Here is a 15,625-nt window from a genome sequence, read left to right as displayed (position 1 = left end):
GTCTTGACTGGTTGGCTCGTATACCTTTCTCACCACCCACTGACTGGACAGCTTCGAGTGAAAGACATTGTATCTCTTTGCACCTTGGGTATAAACAAGATTGATTATCATGTTAGCACTTTTCACTCAACCTCTCAATGAAAACATCATAGACAATGTCTTATTGATGCATTTACTGTCATTTTACTGGAAATAAACTTTATTGCTTCAGAGTAGAAGGAAGCATTAGCCTTTGCAATAGAGGTCGATGTCACAAGTCCATAATAATATTTGGAGACAGATAATTTGACACTCCCAAATAGCAATGATGACTTGATGTTCTCACCCTCAGTGGTAGTAGCATGTTCCCGGCCAACATTGTAGTTGTGGTCCATTACGCTGAGTTGAGTCCTGGCCTGCATGGATGTGTATTTGAAGTGCCTCCTCTTCTCTGCATACTTCAGCATAGAGCTGTGGTAAACCTCCAGCTCCCCTGAAAGAACAGAACTTATATCACAATCTTTATACATTTTCAGCACATAGTTTGACTATGTTAGCTCCAGTGTTACTGGGTTTGTCACTCGCACATCCTCACACCCCCACAGGGCATTCCTAGTAGCTGTCTACTAGTACTCATGAATGCAGGACATACATCAAATCTCTGTTGTTATGATGCAGTGTATAGTGCTTACCTGTGTGTTTGAACAAGGTCATGTCACGTGACTCAGGTCCTTCAGGAGTGTCTTGTCCATCACAATGATCTTTAGAGCATTGTAAGCTGCACATCCCTTCACCAGCCACTTCTTCTTTCTCTGGGTGTCTTCATTGATGATGTCATGAAGACACCTGTAGTCCTGCCCGTTCTCTTCCCAGCGGTGCACACCACATATGTGATGCAAGATCGAGGTCCATATCCGTCTCAGTTCCTGTAATTTCCAAAAATATAATCTTATATAGAACATAGAGAACCCTGGGATGTTAGTTTGGGAAAAAAAAATAGAAAAGGACTAGCCAGCATCCTTACATCACGTGGTGTCACAGAGTTTGAACCTGGCAACTAAAAGGGCTCACCGTTTCATCGCCGCCACATGTGTTGCAGGCCCACCAAAAGTGATTTCCAATAGACTTGATCCAATCTTCCAAATCCATGTTCTCCTTTTTTTTTGCCGCTGCTCGTGCCTTTTTTTTCAGACCTATATGAATAGTTTCAGAAAAAAAAAGTGTATGGGCAAACTTGCATGACAGGGTCCACGGACATACTGTGCTTACGAAATATCATGACAGACCAACTCAGAAAGGTGTACGTGACAGATCTTGTATGACACCAATCTCATCAATTTTCCATGATGTATGAATGTTGTGTGTGTGTGTGTGTGTGTGTGTGTGTGTGTGTGTGTGTGTGTGTGTGTGTGTGTGTGTGTGTGTGTGTGTGTGTGTGTGTGTGTGCGTGTGTGTGTGTTTGTGAGTTATTTTAGTAAACACTAACTATACTTCATCACTAACCTTTTGCTACATGCCATGGATCAAACTGGTGTCTGAGGTCAGGGTAGGACTCCCTCAGGATTTTCCTGATTGAAGGGTGACGGTCGGTAGTAACGATGTCGACAGTGACTCCAGAGGCTAGCAAACGATCCAACCCCCTGCGGAAGCCCACTGGCTCCATCATAGGTGAGCTTGTAGTCTCAGAGACCTGATAGATAAAACAATCACAATTTCAAAAGACATCAGTAATGCACATCATTTGATATTTTACATCCGCATCCACAGATCGCTAAGTCAAAATGCACTGATTATTACCTGAACCAGATCAGACATAATAATTTTCTTAGTGGCGTCGTCCATGAAGCTGTAGCAGGAATATTTGGCACAGAAACCTGGGGAATCTGATCTGGTTGGGAGATAGAGAGAAAACATATTGTAGTTCGACTATAACTCAAGCACAACATGATGCTTGCAAGCAATATTGCTATTACCTACCTTGCATCCCCACAGACATCAAACTTTGCTCCGGCACTTGACATTTCCCTCATATATGTCATCAGCTCTTCCTGCATTTCTGTATAGGCTTCATGAACCACTGGGATGAGATATGCTGACTGCACAGCATAGTAAGCGGTCTTCTTCGCCAACTGTAAGTTCAAAACTTGTGCCCACTCTGAAATTTCAGTCTCTGTTGTGCCAGTGAAAAGGATGCCCGCCGAAGAGATAAGATTGTTTTCAGGCAGTCCCCTGACATCAGGACAGGATTGCCACACTCCACTGTGCCCATCCAGACAGCTCCACTCTATCCTTATCCTAAAAACCATTGTTGTGATTTTCTTCTCATCGATGGCAAACCCACATTGATGACAAGTGCGAAAAAGTTCTAAAATATTGGGCTCATTCACAATCCACCTCCTGCTGTTGAACTTGCTGGGGTCTCCAGCTGTTGCAGCCTCCAAATCTGAGCTGGATGTTTTTGTGGAGGTGGATTTGCTACTGGGTGGAAGAAAGAGGCTGTCATCGTCATCTGGAGCCGGGGCGTCGTCTGAACTGCTGCCCATCTCAATAACAATGGATGACATGCTTGTTTCTAGCTGTTCTATTGTTTCGGCAGAGGGCTGGAGACAAAGAAGGGGAGGGGGGAAATTACAGATGAAGGTCAAAATATTTTTTTTATATTTTTTACATAGTAGATATGCAGCAAATAAACTTACACTCTGGTGATTTGATAAATCAGATAACTCTGTTGAAAAGTGGAAAGACTTTAGTTTCACCCGTATGTTTACTAAGTGTGTGTGTGTGTGTGTGTGTGTGTGTGTGTGTGTGTGTGTGTGTGTGTGTGTGTGTGTGGATAAACATCTAACTCCATCACAAGTTTGATGCTACGACAAAGTACTGCAGAGCAGACAGCACCTATCAACTACTTACCTCAGGTTCATTCGTAACAGCAGGGAAGGCAAGTGTGGCTGCAGATGTAGACGGTTGTTCACTTGGATGGGGGAGGGTCTGGGGACAAAGATGTGGGAAAGTTAGGTCTGAATATCTAAAAAATCCTAAAATTATGTAACTATATAGCTATTGTGATGTAGACTTATTTGAATACTTGCCCCAAACTTATTCAGACTGGTCATAAGGAGTACTGGAAGCTAGAAGTACTAATATTGCATTTCTCACACACACACACACACACACACACACACACACACACACACACACACACACACACACACACACACACACACACACACACACACCACACACACACACACACACACACACACACACACACACACACACACACACACACACACACACACACACACACACACACACACACACACACACACACCACAGATCTCACCTCTGGTGGAAATCGCACAGCAGGGAAGGCTAGGTAGGCTCCAGAGGTGGATGGTCCGACTCTGGGTTGGGGGAGGGGGTGTTGAGGACTTGATAGTACAAACTGTAAATGCGATGATAATCTGAGATTTTGGGTCGGAGTTAGATACAGCCTCTTGACTGGTGTCTTCTTGGGGGTGGATTCTCTTGGGACAGAAAACATTTGCTGTTCTTCCTGCATTGGGCCCGGTGATGTACATGCCTGTGAAAGTAATATTGCGCATAAATAACGTGAAAACGTGCCGATTTCGTCATGCATTTAGACAAAAGAGAATTTTTTTTTTCGATAGTAGCCTACAAGCATGATGTGATTCCTATTTCATATCTCACCTGTGGTCTAGGTACAGCATCGCTCTTCAGAAAGTGCTTGTCCTTCTTATCTGCTATGGGTTGTTGATAATCCTCTTCAGAAAAATGTGCACTGCAAACGCGAAGTTCTGCCAAACTTTCGGGAGGAGTGCTGATGTCTCTATTCAGTGCAACAAGCCACAACTGTGTAATACGGTGAAACCGATAACCAGACCAGGATCTTTGTCAGTTTGAACAGCCAGGAAATACACAAACACGCACCATCGTTGAATTATTGATGGGAAAAATACTCCAGACGTGCTGTCGCGATGTAACTACTTTGTGAACTGAGATAACCTGTGATCTGCGGAGTGATCCAGCACCGCGGCTCTGTGCAGGAGTTTAGCGGAGGAATACGGTAGTGATACGGTTGGGAGAAAAAGTAGTGCCGAATGAAATGACTGTTTGGCGCAGAAAATTCTCAAATAGAGCGTGCATGTACACAGATATCGATTTGTTTAGGTGGCCGTTGTTTGAGGTGGCTAAATTACGTTTTAGTTGTTGACCCCCAGTACTGAGAGAGAAAAGGCTGGTGAGGCTGCCCGAGGCTGCTCCTCTGGGTGCCGGATCTCGTTAGACACTGTGCCCCGCTTCGAGACCACTGTACCTAATTACGTTAGTGTATCTGACTAGCTGATAGGACCCAACTTCAAACAAACCGAACTATCCCTTTAAACCTACAAAAAACAGGAGAAAAGTGGGAGTAAAGAAAAGCGGGACACACCCCTACAGGGCTTCCTTAATATTAACAATAAACAGGAATCAAACAAAAAGGCAAGTGAGATACAAAGTAGCTAAGTAGACCAATGAGTGTGTGCATGAAAAATAGTTAGGCTACATCTAACAAAAGGCCAAGAAGCATAGGCTAAGGCAAGGCCAATGAGAGTAACGTGAACGTTAGGCAGTTATCGCCCATTATGTATTTTTAGTTTTCACAACTCCCCATTGTGTGGTCATGCCCAAATTCTACTTTACAAACTCTGCGGAGGTGTTACTCATGTGAGAATGCAACATGCCTCATGTGTGAAAGGGTACGCTTCACGTATCATCCAGGGCAGGCTCAGTGGGGAGCAACCCTCACCTGATCCGGAGTTCATGTGTGAAAGTAGCTTAATTCTCTCAGTGGGGGCCCTGATGCAGTCATCAAACACACACAAACCTAGAGCTGCTTTCAGACATGCTTTGGAACTCGGGAGTTATCTAGAGGGGACCTGGTATGGGTGGCGGTGTATGTATGAACACATTTTGGTGAGCTATGCACGCTCCCGCGACCCTCCTACGACCCGGCCTTGAGACAAGCTCCTACCCTAGTCGCATGGGCGGGTTGATCCCCCTCCCCTCCAGAGCTCCGTGATAGCTCAGCTCAGTGAGTGGGATGAGGCGGGGGAGAGAGACAGAAAGCCAGCGTGACAGATTATCATTATATAAATAGTCGATGTGAATGAGCTGTTTCGGTTTTTCCAAATGAAGCTCGAACCTGCTCTGTGTGCGTCAACCAACAGGCTACATGTTGCTGGATTGAAACGCTGATGGCTTTGATCTTATTTAATTTCTGCATAGCTTCACACAGCACACACATTTAAAATAGAGCATTTTTGGACGCAAGCGTCGTCCTGCTTCCCAGTATTGGACATCGCTAGGTAAGGTATCTGGATCTGGTTGGGTTTATGCCTTTTACACAGTGTTTGTGAAGATTCACGTGCAGAACCACAAATTCCAAGTAGCGTCAAGTCAGGCAGTATAAAACGGAAACTTCCGGGTATAACCTTCGTAATAATAGCAATTAAATAAAGTAAATGCACGTGTAATGTTTTTTTGTGTGTGTGATCCGAAAGATACAGAACAAAGATAAACTGGAAGAATATCTGCTCCCTTCGAAAAGTCAATTTTAACCCGTAGTGAGTCGACCGTTCTGATTTTTTGTTACTAAGTAATACAACATTGATTTTATTTTGAAGGTAAAAACGTCTAGCTTCCTGGGTTCTGTACAATTCTAGTAGGATTGATGCATTTTAGGACTGAACATAGCAAAGACCTGTTTTCTTTGTAGCGCTTGAGACTCGAGGAAATCGATGCATCTGGGCGTGAGTTGTAGGGTTGTTTAATTAATTACTAACGTTATGCGCAAACGATTATATGCCGTGAACATTAGGCAGGTTTCGCCCATTATGTATTTTTAGCAACTTGTTTTCAGACTCTGCATCTCGTGATAGTTTGTTGAATGTCAATGCGATTCACTTAAGGCTATGTTCAGACAGTGAAGTACAGCTGTGTGGTCAGTTTTCACAACTCCCCATTGTGTGGTCATGCCAAAATTCCCCCCACCCCCGCCCCCTCTCTACTTTACACGCGGAGGTGCTCCACATGTGTGAAAGCAACATGCCTCATGTCTGAAAGGGTTAACTTCACGTATCGCCCGGGTCAGGCTCAGGGCAAGCAACCCTGACCTGAAAAAAGCATGATCATTTTGTAGGACTTCAAAGTCACAAGTCTTGGATCAAACATAATTTCTGACTAATTTCTGACGTATGTATGTATGTGAGCCAGTGCATGTTGGGTAACTCAACTTCCTCTGCAGAAGTTCAAATGGTGCGAAATGAGACCATCTATGTGTAGGAAACCAGCCAATTCTCACCGTCTGTCTGTCTGTCTCTCTGTCTGTCTGTCTGTCTGTCTGTCTGTCTGTCTGTCTGTCTGTCTGTCTGTCTGTCTGTCTCTCTGTCTTTCTGTCTGTCTCTCTGTCTTTCTGTCTGTCTGTCTGTCTGTCTTTCTGTCTGTCTGTCTGTCTGTCTCTCTGTCTGTCTGTCTCTCTGTCTGTCTCTCTGTCTGTCTGTCTGTCTGTCTGTCTGTCTCTCTGTCTTTCTGTCTGTCTGCCTGTCTGTCTGTCTGTCTGTCTGTCTCTCTGTCTGTCTGTCTGTCTCTCTGTCTTTCTGTCTGTCTGTCTGTCTGTCTGTCTGTCTGTCTGTCTGTCTGTCTGTCTGTCTATCTATCTATCTATCTATCTATCTATCTATCTATCTATCTACTGTATCTATCTATCTCTCTCGGCTAGGGTGTGAGGAGATGTTGAAGACAGCTCTGGGTCCTCTCAGTCTTTCCTCCAGTCACCAGTCTGTCACTGACAATGGCTACATTTACCAGGTAAAATCCACACACACACACACACACACACACACACACACACACACACACACACACACACACACACACACACACACACACACACACACACACACACACACACACACACACACAATATATACTATATACACACACACACACACACACACACACACACACACACACACAGATAATAAGTGGGCAGCACCTTAGTGTTCCATGGACACTCATATCATTCCTACAAAGTGGAAGACTTCACATATAATACCTCTTCCAAAAACATGTCCTAAGGAACCTGGGGCCAGTTGCACCAACTGGTCTTACACTGGTCTTAAGCTGGTCTAACAGCTACGCCGGTTGCACCAAGACGGCTTAAGCCTTCTTTTCACTACGACCAGGCGTAACTCTTACACCTGGTCAGGAGGAGGCGTAGAGCCTGCCTGTAACAGAGATCTCCGTGTCTTATCAGCGGAGACCTTTTTGAGTCCTTACCGTCATCGTCACCGTCACGGTCATAACACAGCCATCGAAGCATGATGTTAGATTATAATGAACTAGTTGTGTCGCTTAGCCTTCCCAAATGTTGCCGTTCATTTTTTAGAATTTAATACATAGAATTGGGAACGTTACATTCAATTTCATTCAGACTGTCTGTCTGGCTCAATCACTGCCATTTTTCCCCCGGAGCGAGGGAGGGTGGGATGAGGGAGGGTGTAGTGATGCACATACAGTAGTGGCTGATAGAGCGTAGCTCCAAGCAGGTCGCGAGGCACATTTTTGCAACATACGATACGATACGATACGATATACTTTATTGTCAGTTCACACTGAAATTTGTCTTGCAAGACAGCGGCAGTCCCATGCACAAACACATGACAAAGAGAACAAAACCAAAAATACAAAGATACATACACACATACAGCACACAGAGAGCACTGGTCACTGCTCCACTGATCCTCGGCCATGTTCTTGGTTAAGCCTCAGGATCGACTGATGTATAAAGGACTTTCTTAGTCTGACCTTCTTGAAAGTTGGAATTAGGTATCTCCTGCCAGAGGGCAGGAGTTCATATTCTTCATGTAACACATGATTAGTGTTTGAGGCAATATTTCTAGCTAACCTCAATACACTGTTGACATATGTAGACTCATATAGACTATTTTTGAACAAATATTCATCTGTCTAAGTAGTTGTGATTTTAAGGTAACAGACGGGCATCCATACCAGGTGGTACTGCAGTACTGTAAAACACTCATAATCACTGAGGTAAAAAATAATAGAAGAATTTGTTTACTAGCACCAAAAGATCTTAACGGGCGAAGAAAGTATAGTCTTTGCTTTGTTTTCTTACACAGAGAGTCTACGTGGTCTTTCCATGACAGCAGGTGGTCTATTGTTACTCCTAGGTATTATATGTGAAGGAGCATACCTGCTTGATCTGTTCGTTATGGATCGTAACAGAGGTGCTGTGTGTGTCAGGTGGAGACCCAAAAACAATCTCTGCTGTTTTTTTTGCATTGATTAAGAGAGCGTTGTTATCGCTCCACTCCACCACCTTATTTACTCTATGTTGGTGCAATCCAGGGTCGCTAGAGCTATCAAGCAGAGAGATCAAAACTGTATCATCAGAGTATTTTAGAATATATTGATCTGGTGAGTTGGTACGACACTCAGATAAACATTCCACAGTGCGACAGTCGTCGGTGTAGAAAGTGAAAAGAAAAGCTGAGCTTACGCTGCCCTGGGGAGCACCAACATTAGTAGTTATTGCTGATGAGAGGGTTCGGTTCACTTTCACCATCTGTGTCCTGTTGGTAAGAAAGGCGGCATACCAGTGGATTAAGTATGGATTCAGTTCCAGCTGTACCATCTTTGATATCAAAATGTCTGGCTGTAATGTATTGAAAGCTGATGAGTAATCCAAGAAAAGTGTTCTTGCATAATTATTGTTGGATTTATCTAAGTGTTTAGTGATGACATGTGCCGGCGTGACAACCGCATCCTCTGTACCACATCCTTTCTTATATGCAAATTGGCATGGGTCGATTTTGTCCTTGGTTGTACTTACTAAAAACTGTAGCAGTATTCTTTCAAGTGACTTCATAATCACTGAAGTGAGTGCAATGGGTCTATAGTCCTATTCTTTTAATAATAAATAATAATAATACATTTTATTTCGAGGCGCCTTTCAAAACACCCAAGGTCGCCTTACAGTGCATATAAAAACAGTTTCATGTAATAAGAACATATACATATTAAAAACAGGGCAAATTACAGCAGGAGTGACATTAGAAGCAGAAGTGACATTAATTACAGGGAGTAGGCCAGTTTGAACAGGTGGGTTTTGAGGTGGGATTTGAATGTTGTTATGGTGTCGGACTGTTGGATGTGTGGGGGTAGGGAATTCCAGAGCTTGGGGGCAGTGCAGCTGAAGGCCCTTGCACCCATGGTAGTGAGGCGGTGTGAAGGGACAGTGAGGAGACCAGCAGTGGAGGAGCGCAGGGAACGGGAGGGGGTGTAGTCGTGCAGGAGGTCAGAGAGGTAGATGGGTGCTTGGTGGTTGAGAGCTTTATAAGTGAGCAGGAGGATTTTGTAGTTAATTCTGTATGGAACAGGGAGCCAGTGGAGTCGGATGAGAATGGGGGTGATGTGATCAGAGGATTTAGTGCGGGTAATGATCCGGGCGGCAGAGTTCTGTATGAGCTGGAGTCGGTTGAGGAGTTTGGTGGGGAGGCCGGAGAGAACAGAGTTACAGTAGTCAATCCTGGATGTTACAAATGCATGGACTAAAACTTCTGTGCTGGATTGGGAGAGGGATGGGCGGAGTCTAGAGATGTTGCGGATGTGAAAGAAGGCAGTCCGGGTGATATTTTTTATGTGGGGGGCGAAAGAAAGGGTATTGTCCAGGATGACACCGAGGCTTTTGACTTGTGCAGAAAAGGGAACAGGGAAACCGTCGATGGTGATGTGGGGGGTGGGGGTGATGTGGGATTTGGTGAGTGTGTTTTTGGAGCCGATGAGCAGGGCCTCAGTTTTATTGCCATTAAGTTTTAGAAAATTCCTGCTCATCCAGCTGTTGATGTCATGGAGGCAGGCAGTGAGGGAGGTGGGGGGGGGAGGGTGGAGGTGGGTTTAGTGGAGATGTAGAGCTGTGTATCGTCAGCGTAACAGTGGAATTGAACACCATGGTGACGGAAGATTGTGCCCAGGGGAAGGAGGTAAGTGATGAATAACAGTGGGCCCAACACTGACCCCTGGGGGACACCCAGTGAGACAGCAGAACACCCAGACCTGTGATTCCCAAGTTGTACAAACTGATGTCTGTCTGTGAGGTATGAAGAAAACCATAAGAGTGCAGTGCCGGTGATCCCAATGTCAGCTAGTCGTTGCAGGAGTAGTGGGTGGGAGATGGTGTCGAAGGCGGCGGTGAGATCAAGAAGGATGAGAATGGTGAGTAATCCAGAGTCAGCTGCACGGAGGAGGTCATTCGTGATTTTAACAAGGGCTGTTTCGGTGCTATGTTTAGCGCGGAAACCGGACTGAAAGGGTTCATGGAGGTGGTTTGAGTCGAGGTGGGACTGTAGTTGTGCGGCAACCACCCTCTCAAGTGTTTTGGAGATGAAGGGAAGGTTGGAGATGGGGCGGTGGTGGTTCATGTCGGATGGGTCGAGACCGGGTTTTTTGAGGGTGGGTGTGATTGCGGCCATTTTGAGCTGGGGGGGGACAGTACCAGAGGTGAGGGAGGAGTTGATTATTTTTGTGATTGTGGGGGAAATGGAGGTCAAACAGGCTTTGACAAGGGTAGTGGGGAGGGGGTCAAGCTGACAGGTGGTGGATTTGGCTTTGCGGATGAGATCAGAGACAGAGTGTTCTGTGACTGGAGTAAAGTTGGAGAGGGGACAGATGAGTGGCTTGGCCAAGGTAGCCATCCAGGGTGGATCACTGGCGGGAGTGTTAGATGAGGCCAGCTGTTGGTGGATGGTATTGATTTTAGAGTTGAAAAATTGCAGAAAGGCAGTGCAGTGGTCAGAGGTGATGTTTGGGGGGAGGGTCCTGGGGGGCTGAAGTAGATGGCTGACTGTTGAGAAGAGGGCCCGGGTGTTGCCTTTACCAGTGTTGATGAGGTTGGAGTAGTAGGACGATTTGGCAGTGGAGAGGGCGTTCTTGTAATGATGAAGGTGATCGGCGTATAGTTGGATGTGAACTGAGAGTCCGTTTTTTTTTGCATAGCCGCTCCAGTCGGCGGCCGGCGGTTTTGAGCTGGCGGAGGTCAGCAGTGAACCAGGGAGCAGTGTGTGTGAAGGAGACTGTGCGGGTTTTCAGGGGGGCCAGAGCATCAAGTGAGGAGGAGAGACAGTCGTTGTAATGATTCACCAAGTCAGCAGGGGAGGAGAGTGGGGGGGGCAGGGGTAAGAGTTGATGAGGGAGGTGAGATCAGAGGGGTTAATGCGTTTTATGTTCCTAAAGGAGATGGTCCGGTGTTCTTTTGCTTTTAGTAGGGGGGCGTGGATGTCAAATAGTACAACTTTATGGTCAGAGATGGGGAAAACTGCATGGGCGAGGTTACAGGGGGTGAGACCAGTGCAGCAGATTAAGTCCAATATGTGACCTTTGTTGTGCGTTGGGAAATTAACATGTTGAGTGACACCGAGACAGTCCAGGAGTGAGGTGAAATCATTTGCAAGGGCATTGGACGGGTTGTCAATATGGATGTTAAAGTCACCCTGTAAGATGACAGTGGGGGACAAGGCACAGACAGATGTTAAGAGTTCTGAAAATTCAGTAAGAAAAACAGCAGAGGGCTTTGGTGGTCTGTAAATGGTGACAATGATGGTGGGTTTTGAGCCAGTGAGTTTTACAGCAAGACATTCAAAGGAGGAGAAGTGGGGGAGAGCGACAGTGGTGACATTGATGTTCTGACGGTGGAGTACGGCGAGGCCGCCGCCCCTCCCGGTGGAGCGGGGTTGACTGACATATGTAAAGCCAGGTGGGATGGCTTCATTGAGCTGGGAGAAGTCATTTGGCTGTTGCCAGGTCTCAGTGAGGCATAAGAAGTCGAGTTTCCTGTCCAGAATAAAGTCACGCACCAGCAGTGCCTTGCTGGTGAGAGATCTTACATTAAAGAGAGCCAGTTTGAAACAGACAAGCGGGGTGTATGTGACTGCCTTAGGCAGGGGGGATAAAACAGTGTGATCTACAGTACGGGCAGCAGTGCGAGGGGGGCGGGGCTCGGTGGACCAGAAGGAGTGAATGTTTGTGTTACTGTTGTGATTTGTGTATTGAAAGTTGCGGCCAGATCCGCGATGAATGTATCTTGGCCGATTGAAGAGAATGTCACGGTGGTCAAGCAGAGCTGGGGGAAGGGGGGCGGAGTGGGCTCGGAGACGCAGCAGCTCCGATGCGGAGTATTTCAACGATATGGCAGCATTCGTGAGGGTAAAACACAGAGCGCACAGTAAGAGGAGTTGTAGAATCCACATGGTGAAAGGAGTTTTAAAAGCCAATGGTAATCCAGCAGTTTGATGATTGAGTTGGTGATGACTGATGAGGAAGTTATAATCTCGTATGACGGAGACAGGCGGAAAGGCTGATGCCGTTCAGGGCGGGGAGATCGCAGACACACCGCCCGTGCAGGGCAGCAGGGAGCTGGGCCGGCAGGCTGGGACGAGCACCGGGGTCGGGCGGCCTCCACGGCAGCAAGTAATCCACAGGAACAATTTGGCACCCAGGGAAACAGGCAGATTGCAACAGACAGCCCAGATCAAGCGAGCGTAGTGAGGCACGCCAATCAGGGTATCCAGCCACAACGCAGAGGAGACCGACGACAGGTGAGTCCCAGGCTATACCAACAGCGAAAATTAGCTTCCAGGCTATCTGAACACACAGTCAGACTGTGAAACTGCGGTTCCAGTGTCAGTGACAGGCCAGGTCGATGGATCAGGCAGATTATCACAGGCGAAATTACACAGATCAAACAAACAGATCGCAGCAGATCAACAGCAGCGGAGGCGCGGCAGCAGCTTGCCAGCGGTCCCTCCAAAAAATCCGGAAGTGATTCATAAGTCGTTGATTTTTTTGTGTAGATTTTTTTTGGTCGTTGAGTTTTGGGTAGTGGTTTTATGTGTGAGGTTTTCCATGACAGAGGGACAGTGTGATTATCTACAGAGGCTTGGAATATCGGCTGCCACACTGGCGCTAACTCAGTAGCAAAGTTCTTCAGCATATAGGCACTACATTCATCTGGCCCGGTGGCCTTCCTTGTGTTAGTGCACTGAAACACTCAGTGATTATAATTCTGTCAGAGGGAGCAGGTGTTACAGCCCTCAGTGTTTCAGTGCACTTGTTTGAATTATCTGGGGATTCAAATCTAGCAAAGAAAACATTCAGGTCATTGGCGAAATCAAGTTCATTGTCCGTTACAATAGGTTTAGTGGGGGATGACATTCCTGTCATTGATTTCATAGTATCCCACGCCTTTTTGTGATTGTTTGCTTTAAACGCATCTTCTAACTGCTGTCTATATACTTCTTTTGCTTCCCTTAATTTATTTCTAAATTTTCTGTCTGCTAAATTGAGTGCACCTGAGTCTTTATTTTTAAAAGCTACTTTCCTGGCATTTATGACATCTTTTATATCTTTAGTCACATATGACTTATTATTTGGATAGATTTTAATTTCCTTGGTGGGAACAACCAGCTGTACACAAAAATTAATATAGTCATTTGTAACTATAGTGGTTTCATCTAATGAGGGTTCTCTAAGAACATCCCAATCCGTCAAGTCGTAGCATGCTTTTAGTTGTTTCTTACTTTCATTTGTCCATGTTCTGATTACCTTCTTCACAGGTTTACTCCTTTTTAGTTTGGACTTATATACTGGAGTCATATACACAACATTATGATCGGACACAACATTATAATCGGATCCCGCTATAGGTGGCCCAACTTTTGCAGCATATGCATTTTTGATGTTCACATAGCACTTGTCGAGAATGTTATTTTTCCTTGTCCCGTCCTTGACATATTGTTCGAATCCCGGTAGCACAGTGTCCAGATAACACTGATTCATGTCTCCAAGCACTATTGCCGGTGCGTCCGGATGCTGTAGCTGAAGTTCATGTACACAGTTTGCAATTGTTTCGGGCTGCCTGCGCTGCCCTCCCAGTTCCTTTTGGGGGCACATACACAACAAACAGCAAAATGCACCCGAATTCTCTTGGTAGATAAAATGGTCTTAATGTCATTCCGAGAATTTCAACAGTAGGGTCGTCACTGATCTTAAGTTTTATTGAATATGACCGACACCATAGATCGTTTATGTAGACACAAACTCCTCCTCCAGTCGTTCTGGTCCTGTCGAGTCTTACCAGGGTGAAACCTGGGATTTCATAGAGTGAGTCAGGCTTAGTAGGATTTAAGTGACTTTCCGTGAAACATAGCAGCGATGCCTCACGAAATTCATTACAGTACCTTGTAAATGTTTTTATCGTTCCGATCTTGTTGTTTAGGGAGCGCAGGTTGGATAGAACGATATACGGAAGTGGAGGGCGAGTGAATCTTCTCCGTAGGCGATTCCTTATTCCCCCTCTCCTTCCTCGCTTCTTCCTCATTTTCCTGATCAACTCTTCAGGGATATTATCCAACACGGACATCATCCAATCAGGGTGCATTCCCTGGCAATTCACATGGACGCGCATTGCTACGACCAGCGTAGTTAAGACCAGACGTAAGCCGTGTTGGTGCAACAGGCATAAATCCACTCTAAAGACTGGTCTTAACTAAGACCGACGTAGGAGTTACGACCAGGCATAGTTAAGACCACTTGGTGCAACCGGCCCCTGGTGATTATCGTCCTGTGGCTTTAACTCCTGTTGTTATGAAAGATAAAAAGAATTGTTGTATGGCAACTTACCAAGTCCATAGGTGACAAATTGGACATTCATCAGTTTGCATATAAGCAAAATCGGAGCACAGAAGATGCAGTGGTAACTCTGATGCTCCTGATCCTGAAGCATCTAGACAAGCCTAAAACTACAGCTAGGGCTCTGTTTCTAGACTTTACATCTGCTTTTAATACCATCCAGCCAGAGCTTTTGCTGGCAAAGATGGTGCAAATGGAGGTTAATCCTCATCTGATGCATTGGTATCACTAATTTCTCACAAATAGAGTACAGGTAGTTCAAGTCAATCAGACTTCTTCCACTCCCATTCTCACTAACATAGGATCACCACAGGGAAGCGTAAATTCACCATTTCTCTTCACAATCTATCTACACAGATGATTGTAGAATTGAGGGTCCACACACATTTAATACTCAAGTTTTCAGATGACACACACTGTTGTCTTTGTTGGGCACCAAAGATGACCCTAGTATCCATCAGGTTTGTACAGACAGATTAGTCCAGTGGTGTGAAGACAATTCACTTATCATCAATGCAAAGAAGACAAAATAAATAATTTTCTGTCTTTCAGAGAGTGAGTATCCTCCCCCAGTTACTGTCCAAAACACACAAATTGAGCAAGTCTCCGCTTATAAATATTTAGGCATCTATGTGGACGCTGCTCTATACTGGAGTGCTCACTTAAAGGAGAATTTCGTTTTTTTTTAACCTGGACCCATCTCCTGGCAATAATTATGATTTGGCCACTCACCCTGCGATGTCCGCGGCGTTTCTGGCCGTCCTAGCGTTGTTTTGAGATCAATAGCGTCCGTCAGTTGTAAAATGGAGCTGATTTGGGGCCAAGTGTGAGCCTGTCTTTCCTGCATCTAAATAGCTATTTTTATTCCCGTTTTCGC

At 45.5% G+C, this 15,625-nt stretch overlaps 1 protein-coding gene across 2 annotated transcripts in view; it reads left to right on the top strand.

The window, feature by feature from the left end:
- LOC310788308 (rab11 family-interacting protein 4A-like) overlaps nucleotides 1–15,625 on the top strand; it is a gene marked incomplete at its 3' end in the record, with an annotated part of 159,343 nt that overhangs the window by 12,719 nt on the left and 130,999 nt on the right. For both annotated transcript variants that reach the window (XM_083649870.1, XM_083649869.1), the window contains exon 3: nucleotides 6,761–6,849. In XM_083649870.1, the coding sequence (XP_083505996.1) occupies nucleotides 6,761–6,849 (89 nt within the window). The remainder of the gene's footprint in view (nucleotides 1–6,760; nucleotides 6,850–15,625) is intronic.

This window comes from Poromitra crassiceps (assembly GCF_964638095.1).
Source record: "Poromitra crassiceps genome assembly, chromosome: 13".
NCBI classification, from domain to species: domain Eukaryota; kingdom Metazoa; phylum Chordata; class Actinopteri; order Beryciformes; family Melamphaidae; genus Poromitra; species Poromitra crassiceps.
The sequence above is the reverse complement of the archived record's forward strand: the minus strand, read 5'-3'. Positions and strand labels throughout refer to the sequence as shown.